This window comes from Homarus americanus, unplaced genomic scaffold (assembly GCF_018991925.1).
Source record: "Homarus americanus isolate GMGI-L3 unplaced genomic scaffold, GMGI_Hamer_2.0 scaffold30573, whole genome shotgun sequence".
Classification (NCBI taxonomy): Eukaryota; Metazoa; Arthropoda; class Malacostraca; order Decapoda; family Nephropidae; genus Homarus; species Homarus americanus.
This window is the reverse complement of record NW_024738862.1, coordinates 3179-15453: the sequence shown is the minus strand read 5'-3', so window position 1 is coordinate 15453 and position 12275 is coordinate 3179. Positions and strand designations below refer to the sequence as shown.

The following is a 12275-nucleotide window of genomic DNA, read 5'->3' as shown; positions in this document are numbered from 1 at the left end:
TAGAAGTTACGTATTGCTTCCTTCTGGAGAGAGAGAGAGAGAGAGAGAGAGAGAGAGAGAGAGAGAGAGAGAGAGAGAGAGAGAGAGAGAGAGTATGTAAATGAGGTGCAGCGTGCGTGCGTCTGTGTGCATGTGTTTAATTAAAGAACTCTCAGACGTCTCCCTGTTTCACTGTCCCCTTACCTACTGCCCAGGAAAACAACGTGACACTTCTGCCAATTAATGGGAATGGTCGGAGAGTAGGTAGCCCGGACATATTCCTTTTCAACGTATGAGAGGATATAATGGATCACCTGAAGATTAGACACCTCCACAGCCATCTTATTTCACCGTATGATTAGAGACCGACAGCTACAACGTAAGATTAGACACCCACAGCTTATTTCCACTAAGATTAGACACCCACAGCTTATTACTGACATAAGATTAGACACCCACAGCCAAACAAGATAACACCAGCTTAATCCTCACCATAAGACAACACCCAATGCTTTTTGGCAACTGTAAGTTAGGCAGGTTTAATTTAGGTAAGTAGTTTTGCTATGTTAGGTTAGGCTGGGTACAAGAAGTTAGAAGACGTATAGTTTAGGATAGAAATTTTGTTTAATTTTGGGTAAGTTAGATTAGGCTAGCTTAAGTTTTACATTAAGTTAGCGTAATCCAAACAGGAGATATAAGCTTGCATCTAACCTTCAAATAATCCTGTACAATTTTTCCGCTCTAGACGGTCAGTTGAGAATATAATTTCTGTCTCGTCTGTCTATCATTTGAGACACACAAAGCCAGTCCGCATTCTCACCCTCAACACAGACAGACGGTAAAGGTCAAGGCACTGGCAAAATTATTATTCAACTCAAGATTAAAGGAGCCATCCCAAACGTTACGATGGAAAGAGTCAGGTGGCTGCCAAAAGACCCGACCTTCACCCATCTGAGATTTGCGATTCCGTGACGAGAAATTCAATAGATGCAAGCTAAAAGAAAAGAGAAGAAAAAACCAATTATATTGGCAGGTTTACATAGTAAAAGATTGAATTATTTTTTGTATATAAATATAAACAGTTAAATGTGTGAAATCAAACTAATAAAATTAAAGCGGTGAACAAGATTAATGAAAAAACGAAGTACTATAATAAATAAAACGCATGAATAAAAAATAATACATTATACTAAATATATGAATAAGTATAACAATTAAAATAAAAAAAAAATAAAATGCAAAATATCATGACCTCATTGGAGAATTACTGGAAACAAAACAGATATTTCCCATCAGTGTGTGAGGACCTAGTGCTGTGCCCAGCAGCCAAAACCGATTCCATGAGCTGTCGAGTTAAAATGATAATGAATCCCTTTTTTCTCTTTTTCTTTGCAGTAAAAGAGAGACCCAGAAGGAACCAAGAGAAAATATACTAAACAGTTGGTGATGGAATAAGTGCTGAGGGAGGAGGGTCAACCAGAGAAATATCAGGATTAATGGACAAAAACGAACGATAAAAAGGTATTGAAACAAATAAAGCAGAGAGAAACGAGCTGGTGTGAAAAGAAATATTTTGGGATAGAGGGAAATATTTAGACGTGGGGAGGAGAGAGAGAGAGAGAGAGTTATTATTTTTTTATAATGAAGAGTCTAGGGGACCATTTTTTTTTTAAGTGGTAGAAATGATGAGAAAAAAAAACAAGTGTAGTACAGGTGTGGAGACTTTGGTGATGAAGAGGGTGGGGAGAGGGAGGAAGAAGACAAGCAGGAAGAGGGGAAGACAAGAAGGAGGAGGAGGAAGAGGAGGAGGAAGAACATCAGGTTGGGGAATAAAACTAGGAGGTTGGGACTTACCTTAACTTGAGGATGCAGTCGACGTCTCGGTTTGTTTTGAGGATGTGACCCGCCGTGAGGTTGTACTGTGCGGGGTGGAGGTTATTAGTGTTGTTACTTGGGTTCTTATTAGTTACCAGTGTGTTGTTACTAAATGTTGGTTTAATTGTTACTTGAGGTAGAAGTGATATTGGCATCTGGAAGTTACTAGAGGTTGTAATGTCGTTTGAGCTATGCCAATTTGTGAAGGCTGTGAAATAATGAGTGAGTGCTGGAGGCTGGAAGTGTTACTGAAGTCTGGAGTGCTACTTGAGGTAGTAGTGTTGAAGCTGAAGTGTTACTGAAGTCTGGAGTGTTACTTGAGGTGATAGTGGTGCTGGAGGCTGAAGTGTTAATGAAGTCTGGAGTGTTACTTGAGGTGGTAGTGGTGCTGGAGGCTGAAGTGTTACTAAAGTCTGCAGTGTTACTGAAGTGCGGAGCTGAAGTGTTACTGAAGTCTGGAGTGTTACTTGAGGTGGTAGTGGTGCTGGAGGCTGAAGTGTTACTGAAGTCTGGAGTGTTACTTGAGGTGGTAGTGGTGCTGGAGGCTGAAGTGTTACTGAAGTCTGGAGTGTTACTTCTTCTCTTATGAATGGCTGACTAATGTGGTTTTATTTTTGTAACTATTTTACTTATTCTATTTATTTTTCGTACATTTTATTCATTCATTTATTTTATTTCATCATATATAATTGCATAATATTTAACTTAATTTTATTTACCTGTTGTTGCGTATTCTATTTATTATTTCTGTCTGTGTTTACGTATTTGTTTTTCCTTTCAACTAATTTCGTTTCCCGCAGAACTTTAACCTTTCCTAATTTATTTATATACAGAATGTAAATAAATAAAAATAATAATAATATGCAAGCTATATAAAAAAAAATTTAAACAAATATAAAAATTGCATAAATGAGAAAAAAAAGAATTATATGTTTCACCCCCGGCGCTAGTGAGATCTCAGGGTGACGTTATGGCACAGGCAAGGGGAGGCCTCTGGCTGTCCTTCCCTCACCCTCAACACAACCCGGAGATAACTTCAGCTTGCCCCTGCTAAATTTACAACGGAGATGTTCCATGAAAATGCTAGTGAGGGGAATTTTATTTTTAACATTCTAAAGCGGAAATTTCTTGTGAGAAAAACCTGTCATTTGTCCTGGGGAAATGTTGGTCAGAAAATTATCACTCGGGAAATTTCAAACTATTAACGTCAGAATATTTGTACCTGTTACTGGGGAAAATATAATACAACAACCACTACTACTACAACTAATAAAAATAATAATAATAAATAAATAATAATAATAATAATAATAACCACGCCGCCCATACGGACGGGAGAGAGGGTCTTAACAGCCATGAACCTCTCTACCTACCTGGAGACTCGCCTATCAAAGAAGGTCATCACCACTGAGGGTTGCGCATGATCGACAAGTGTTCAAAAACTGCTGCTGCCTCCCTAATAGTTGACTTCCGTGTCTTCATCCCTCGAGGACCAAACCAAACTATTTCTTATGATAACCAGGACTTTATTACACCTGTGTGTGGTTGTGAAGATGTTGGAGCGGTACCAACTGTGTCTTCGTGGGATGCTTTAAATTCAGTCGTAGGATAATCACTGCGGAAAATATCATCCCGGAATAATAATGATGATGATGATGATGAAGATGATAACATTGTATAATAATAAGTTTAATATCGGATACATATTGAAACAGAATAAACTGGATTAACCAAAAAATTATTACAAAATAGATAGATGAATAATAATAAACAGGTTTGAAACAGGATATGGGAGTAAGACAGTTTCACCTTTTATCTGCTTAAAGAAATTTATTAATTGTTTTTTTCTCCCTGATGAATGAGTAAGTGAGTGGGTAGTTGAGGACGGAGGAACAGTGAGTAAAATGATTGAGTGAATGAAAGAGTGATTGAGGGAGTTGAGTACAGTGTGTGAAGTGACTGCGTTAGAGAGAGAGAGAGAGAGAGAGAGAGAGAGAGAGAGAGAGAGAGAGAGAGAGAGACTGAGACCCATGTGGTTGAATATTAAACACGTAATAAATTGAAGTACACACGGCAGGAGGAGAGGTGTAGGAGTGGGGAAGGGAAGAGAGGAGGAAAAGGTAATCTGAGGTAATGGAATGTCCAGGTGAGGGAGAGAGACACGAGATAGGAAAAATAATGATGGGTGTCTCGGCCATGGGGAGGGGAAAAAGGTGAATAAGTGTAGATGAGAGGAGAGAAAGAGGCAGGGAGAGAGATGAAAGAGGAGAAAAGAAGAGAGAGACAGAGGAGAGGGGGGTGGGGAGAAAGAGAGATATAGGGAGAGAGAGAGAGAGAGAGAGAGAGAGAGAGTCCAAAGTGGACACCTCTCGGAAGAACGTGGGAGGTGAGGAGAGGCAGGGGGTTGGAGGCAGGGGGGTGGAGGCAGGGGTGAGGTAAGGTGAGGAGAGGCAGGGGTAAGAGAGGCAGGGGTGAGGAGAGGCATGGGGGGTGGAGGTAAGGGGTGAGGGAGAGGCAGGGGTGAGGGAGAGACAGGGGTGAGGGAGAGGCAGGGGTAAGAAGAGGCAGGGTGGGAGAGGGAGGGGAGGGGAGAGGGGGGAGAGGGAGAGGCAGGGGGGGTAGAGGGGAAGGTGGAGGGAGAGGTGCAGGAGGAGAGGCAGGGGTGAGGGAGAGGCAGGGGGTGAGAAGAGGTAGGGGGTGGAGGTAAGGGTGGGAGAGGCAGGAGGTGGAGGTAAGGTGAGGGGAGAGGTGGGTAAGGGGTGAGGAGGAGGCAGGAGGGGATGGAATTAAGGGTGAGGGAGAGGCAGGAGGTGGAGGGGTGGAGAGAGGCAGGAGGGGGGAGTGTAAGGGTGAGGAGAGAGCAGGGGGGTGGAGGTAAGGTGAGGGAGAGGCAGGAGGGGGTGGGAATTAAGGTGAGGCAGAGGCAGGAGGGGGGGGGGAGAGAAGGGGGTGGAGGTAAGGGGTGAGGAGAGGCAGGAGGGGTGGGGGTAAGGGTGAGGAGAGGCAGGAGGGGGTGGAGGTAAGGGGTGAGGGAGAGGCAGGGAGGGGTGGGAGGTAAGGGGTGAGGGAGAGGCAGAGGGGTGGGAGGGCAAGAGGGAGAGGCAGGGAGGGGGTGGAGGTGGGGAGTGAGAGAGAGGCAGGAGGGGTGGAGGTGGAAAGGGGTGGAGGGAGAGGCAGGAGGGGGTGGGAGGGGTGGGGAGAGAGGCAGGAGGGGGGTGGGAGGTAAGGGTGAGGAGAGGCAGGAGGGGGTGGAGGTAAGGGTGAGGGAGAGGCAGGAGGGGTGGAGGTGGGGGTGAGGGAGAGGCAGGAGGGGGTGGAGGTGGAGAGGGAGAGGCAGGAGGGGTGGGGGGAGGCAGGAGAGGTGAGGGGGAGGGGGAGGGGGGGAGGGGTGGAGGTAAGCAGGAGGAGAGGCAGGAGGTGGAGGTAAGGGAGGAGAGGCAGGAGGGGGTGGAGGGGGGAGGAGAGAGGCAGGAGGGGGTGGAGGTGGGTGAGGAGAGGCAGGGAGGTGGAGGTAAGGGTGAGGAGAGGCAGGAGGGGGTGGAGTAAGGGTGAGGAGAGGCAGGAGGGGGAGGGTAAGGGTGAGGAGAGGCAGGAGGGGTGGAGGTAAGGGTGAGGAGAGGTAGGGGAGAGAAGTCTTGATATGAGGGTATACACTGCGTGAGGGAGCCATTATGTCACCTGCGAACGTGACTAAGACGTTAATTGAAACACCTAACGTTTACAACAACCATTATCCTGTTTACTCACAACCTAGACTTTTTATTTTCACTCAATGTATCTACACCTGTCTCCCTCACAGGTGTCTGAACATCTTAACCCAACCTACCCTATGCTAACCCTATGCCAACATACTAACCTATTCTTACATAACTAACCTAACCTAACTCCTTCGCCAACTCGAGCCTACAGCTGAAGTATCACCACATCATTTTTTCTTCATTATTTAGTCATTTCAGCGTCGATGTTTTATTCCAGCCTCCAGGGAGAACCTAACTTGTGCTGTTAAACTTATCTCACATCAGCTGATACTTATAACTTTCGTATTCTTAGATATTCTTACGTTTGTTTTCCTGTTTCTCTTCGAACTTGGGATAAGAGAATGTATATCTGGCTATATAAGTCGAGCTTTGGTTCAATTTCGACGCCATTTCTAGTCTGTGTTTTGTTATGAAGCCATGCCGGTATTATTAATAACCTATTTTGTTGAGTTATATCAGGTTCTGTGGTGATAGGATTAAATTACTGTATACTTTATTATCCCTTAACAGTTGGTGTCATTATACTAGATTATCCTAAACAGCTGGTGTCATTATACTTGATTAAAGTGAGCATCTGTTGCATTATACAATTGGCCACGAGTCATGAAAGAGCCAGGGAGAGGAGAGAATGTCCAGTTGTAGGTGTATTATACTCCTATGGCACAGTTGTAGGGGTGTATTATACTCCTATGGCCGGATGTGGGGAGTATTAATATCCTATGACCAGTTGTAGAGTGTATTATACTCCTATGGCCAGATGTAGGGAGTATTAATATCCTATGACCAGTTGTAGAGGTGTATTATACTCCCTATGACCAGTTGTGAGTATTATACCCCTGTAGCCAGATGTAGAGGTGTATTATACTCCTGTAGCCAGTTGTAGGGTATACTCCTGTAGCTAAAAGTTGTAGAGGTGTATTATACTCCATGACCAGTTGTAGAGGTGTATTATACCTATGACCAGATGTAGGGTATTATACCCTATGACCAGTTGTAGAGGTATTATACCCTATGACCAGATGTGGGAGGTTATACTCCTGTAGCCAGGCTAGAGGTGTATTATATTCCTGTAGCCAGTTGAGGGGGTGTATTATACCCTGTAGCTAGTTGTAGAGTGTTTATACTCTATGACCAGTTGTAGAGGTATTACACCTGAGCCAGATGTAGAGGTGTATTATACCCCTGTAGCCAGTTGCAGGGGATATACTCCTGTGCCAAAGGGGTGATTATACCCCTGTAGCCAGTTAGAGGTATTATACCCTGCAGCCAGTTGTAGAGGTGTATATACCTCTGTAGCCAGTTGTAGAGGCATTATACTCCTGTAGCCAGTTGTGGTGGCATATTCCTGTAGCAGGGTGTATTATACCTCTGTAGCCAGTTGTAGGGGTGTATTATACTCTGTAGCCAGTTGTAGGGTGTATTATACTCCTGTAGCCAGTTGTAGGGGTATTATACCTGTAGCCAGTTGTAGAGGTGTATTATACCGCAGCCAGTTGTAGGGGTGTATTATACCCTGTGAGCCAGCTAGGGGTGTATATACCCCTGCAGCCAGTTGTAGGGGTGTATTATACCCTGCAGCCAGTTGTAGGGGTGTATTATACCCGTAGCCAGATGTAGGTGTGCATTATACTCCTGTAGCCAGTTGGGGGTGTATTATACCCCAGCCAGATGTAGAGGTGTGACATACCCCAGCCAGTTGTAGAGGTGATATACCTGTAGCCAGTTGTAGGGGTGTATTATACCTGTACAGATGGGGTGTATTATACCTACCAGTTGTAGGTGTATTATACCCCAGCCAGTTGTAGGGGTGTATTATACCCTGTAGCCAGATGGAGGTAATATACTCCTGTAGCCAGGTAGAGTGTATTATACCCTGCAGCAGTTGTAGTGGTATTATACCATGGCCAGTTGTAGAGGTATTATACCTCTGTAGCCAGTTGTAGGGGTATTATACTCCTATGACCAGTTGTAGAGGTGTATACCCTGCAGTCAGCCAGAGGTGTATTATACCCTGTAGCAGTTGTAGTATTATACCCCTGTAGCCAGATGGAGGGGTGTATTATACCTGTAGCCAGTTGTGAGTGTATTATACTCCTGTAGATGTAGAGGTGTATTACTCCCTGTAGCCAGTTGTAGTGGTGTATTATACTCCCATGGCCAGTTGTAGAGGTGTATTATTCTAGCAGTTGTAGGGGATTATACCTCATGGCCAGTTGTAGAGGTGTATTATACCTGTAGCCAGAGAGGTGTATTATACCCTATGACCAGTTGTAGAGGTGTATTATACCCGCAGCCAGTTGTAGAGGAATATATACCTATGACCAGTTGTAGAGGTATTATACTCCTGTAGCCAGTTGTAGAGGTGTATATACCCCTATGACCAGTTGTAGAGGTGTATTATACTTGTAGCCAGTTGTAGGGTGTATTATATCCTATGACCAGTTGTAGATGTGTATTATACCCCTGTAGCCAGTTGTAGAGGTGTATTATACTCCCATGACCAGTTGTAGGTGTATTATACCCTGTAAGCAGTTGTAGAGGTGTCATACTCCTATGCCAGTTGTAGAGGTGTATTATACCCTGTAGCCAGTTGTAGGTGTATTATACTCCTCTGGCCATTGTAGAGGTATTTTACCCTGTAGCCAGTTGTAGAGGTATTATACTCCCATGGCTGTTGTAGAGGTGTATTATACTCTAGCCAGTTGTAGAGTGTATAATACCCTGTGACCAGTTGTAGAGGTATTATACTCCTGTAGCCAGTTGTAGAGGTATTATACTCCTAGACCAGTTGTGGGTGGTATTATACCCTGTAGCCAGTTGTAGAGGTGATTATACCCTGTAGCCAGTTGAGGTGTATTATACCCTGTAGCCAGTTGTAGTGGTGTATATACTCCCTTAGCCAGTTGTAGTGGTGTATTATACCCCTATGACCAGTTGTAGAGGTGGCTATACTCCCTGCAGCCAGTCAGGTATTATACCCTGTAGCCAGTTGTGGGTGTATTATACCTGTAGCCAGATGTAGAGGTGTGTATTATACCCTGCAGCAGTTGTAGGTGTATTATACCCCAGGCCAGATGTAGAGGTGTATTATACTCCTGTAGCCAGTTGTAGTGGTATTATACTCCTATGGCCAGTTGTAGAGGTGTATTATACTCCTGTAGCAGTTGTAGAGGTGATTATATCCTGTAGCCATCCACAGGTGTAAAACAACCTGTCATAAAACACACAAAACTGAATTCATTCATTTATCACGTATTCAAGCGTGAGGTACATATTTAGCACGCAACTCAACTGTAGTACATAAATATTATACATGATCCAACCACACATAACGCAAACGTAAATATGAAATGTACTTTTATGTGAATTTATATTAGGTAAGAAGTTATGTGAAGTGTGGGATGTAGTAATAATTGGCCATATTTGCGAACATATATGAATAGAGTGTGTGTGTGTGGTGGACTATTTGGTCTCTCTCTTCCTCACTCTCCCTCCCACCATTCCAAAGTGACTAATGGCTAGCCGGTCTAAACGGATCACCATTTTGCATGAATCTTAATTGATATTGACAATTAAACTGGTGAGGAGAAACACGAGGGTTGAGCCAGGTCAAGGTAGGTCACGAGGGGAAAAACATTGTTACTATAGTTACCGCCTGCTGGGTTTAGTTGATGTATTTGGGTTTATTATTATTATTTATTATTTATTATTATTTATTTATTTATTTATTTATCATTGTTGTGTTGTTTATATTTGGAGACAAATAATAACCATTCCCAAGATTAATTGTTATAACGTTGGTGTGTCTATTGTACGGTATTTCTTTCGCCTGCCTTATTCCCTTCTTCCTGTATTCTAACCCCAGCTTGAGACTCCCTAACCCCCAGACCCCCAGCTCAGACCCCAACCCCCCACATCTACAGCTTGACACCCGCCAACCCCTGCTAGGCTCATGAGGTGGTGGGTCGCCGTAAAATCGAGTTAGATGTAATGGGTGGCGCAACTGACCACGGTCTCTGCAAAACAAGGCCATTCACCACACTGGACGACTCTGGCCTTACCTGCGTATTTCTGGCTCTGTACACACACACACAATTTCATTATTATTATTTTAATATTATTATTATTAATGTTATTATTGTTATTAATATTATTATTCATGGCAGCATTTTATCACCAAAAATCTACACATTAGATATCCTTTTCGCGGTTTACAGTTATTGGATATTGGTAACTGTGTTCCGTGGCCTTATGGGTTCACCTATTGGTCTGGCCACCCACTGTCTGGTCAAATACAGACGTGGTCACTTACTGGTTTGGCTAACTACTTGTGTGATCACTTACTAATGTGGCCAACTAATGGTGTGTCCAACTACTGGTGTGGATACCTACTAGTATGGCCAACTACTGGTGTGACCAGTTTCTGGTGTGGCCAACTACGAGTGTGGCCAACTATGATTGTGGCCAACTACTAGTGTGGCCAACTACTAATGTGGTCAACTACTAATGTGGTCAACTAATGGTGTGTCCAACTACTGGTGTAGATACCTCTGGTGTAGCCAACTACTGGTGTGGCTACCTCCTGGTCATATTAACATCAGCACCGGGGTTATGGTGGTCATTGGCTCACCTATCGGGTTAAGAGAACTCAACTTACTGTAGAGTATCAGTGCAATGTCGACGCCATGTTTAGCTGTTTAGTTTAAAAGTTCTCTCACATCTTACCTTAATTGGGAAACTTGCTTATGAACTATTGACAATCTTGACCCCCTAAGTTTTCCCAAGAGTCGGTTGTTAATTCCTCCTTAACTACCTGAAGTATCAACCTATTTTAGTGTTGTGTTCAACTTGAGTTACGTAACAAACAATGCTGGTCTAAAATGACGCCATGACGTTACAAATTATATACTCTTGTTATTAACTAAGCAGAAAATGGCGCCAAATTGTTGCTGAGACTACTCGTAATATATGCCTACTCTTAAATCCATCTACGGCAAGTGAAAACTTTAAACTTTTGAGTAATGAGAATTTTCGGTCACAGGAGGGTCTTCCCCTCACGGAAGCAGGAGTCAAGTTTGTTGTGTGTAATGTGAGAAGTTTTAAGAGGTCAGTAGAGGCCGGATAGTTTATTAATGACACAACACTTTGTGCTCAAGATTTGTTGCCCCGCCTGAGTTTTGTTATGGTTGTCGGGGCGACTGACCAGACCAGACCCAAACCAGACCAGGGATGGAAACGGTCGGCGGTTATGAGTCAGTGAGTCACTTGGGGTGAATTTATGCTGGATGACCTGAAAACGTGTCAAGAAAGAGTCAATTCTCAGATTGCAGATTACAAATTTCTGGTTGAAATTTTAAAAGTCATTTGCGTGTTAACAGTTTATTTCTAAGTGCTTATAAATATTCTCGGTCATTATAGGTCACCATAACACCATCTCTATCACTGGAATATAATTATCGGCAACACACACACAGTTGTCGTAAAGTGGACGGGCATAAAGTTATTGTTGGAGTGAGTCATGCAGCTGGTGGGGCCTATAAAGGGAGTTTTTGCAGCCGGTATCTGCTGGAATTAAAACAAAGCTTCAATATGATACTGTCCGTCGTCCAAATATGTATCCATCACTTTTTTCTGCACATTTCCCGGAAATTATTAGTGGGTGACCCTTCTAAGATAGAGAATCCACACGAGTCGTAGATACTGATGTAGCAGAGCACCCCGGTAATACCACTGGGCTACGGTGTATTGAGGTCTGTCTTTATCAACAAGTTACAATGTGTAAACAGGGGTGATAGTAAACCCCTTCATTGAAAGCTGAGGAATTTGTTTAAGGCAGTTAAGTCGGAACCAAGTGCAAATATCAGTGGTTTATCAGCTGGCGCAGTGATGGACTTAATTTTTAACAACTTCGTTGAGACTTTGAACAACAACAACAACACAGGTGAACTTGCCGACTTGGTGATAAAGTCATCTACATCGTCATTAAAAGTGGAACTCGAGATAATAAGACAGGGACAGGTGCTGATTAGCGAGCACTCTCGAAGGACCTTGCTGTTCCTGTACTGAGTGAGGCAGAGAGGTTCAGCAGCAGCAGCACTGAGGCACCCAGGGCAGTATGCACTCTGTTTCATACGACCAAAGTGCAGGGCCGACACCTGAAGCAGTGGAATAACTTAATATCACACTGGACTACTACAAACATTTCTAAATACAGTTTAGTTTATCTCAGGAATTGTCTTAACTATTTTATGGTAAAGGCGAATTGTTTTTGTACCGGTATTTCTGTATTAGAATCGAGATGACTAATTATATAAAAGACTAATTAACAAGATAGTTTTGGAACTTTACTAAATTATTCAGGCCGTCTGCTTGTTGGATGAACGAGTACTGAGTCAAGGCTGGTGACCCGTTTCCAGACCAGACCAGAATGGCTACGTGTGAAACCAAATCCACCCCACGTGAATGGCGGCCGATTATTTTGTTCAAAGACATAAATGTGTTTTCCCCGCTGTCCAGAAAAAAATACGAATTGGACACGAGTCAGTAGTCATTTCATGATAGTACCGTACCGTACCGTGAAGTGGAGTAACCCTAATAAGTACAGATGAAAATGACACTAAAAAATAGTCACAGATAAACACCATCTCCGCCTCTAACATCCAG

At 43.4% G+C, this 12275-nt stretch overlaps 1 protein-coding gene across 1 annotated transcript; it reads right to left on the bottom strand.

Annotated features, from left to right (window-relative positions):
- Positions 1-1833: 1833 nt before the first annotated feature.
- LOC121874381 (bypass of stop codon protein 1-like) lies at positions 1834-11767 on the bottom strand (the record flags this gene model as incomplete). Its single annotated transcript, XM_042378511.1, has 4 exons — positions 1834-2062; positions 2226-2451; positions 10816-10902; positions 11564-11767. Coding segments are annotated over 4 exons (746 nt in total), but the record flags the coding sequence as incomplete, so codon positions are not given.
- Between the last annotated feature and the right edge of the window lie 508 nt (positions 11768-12275).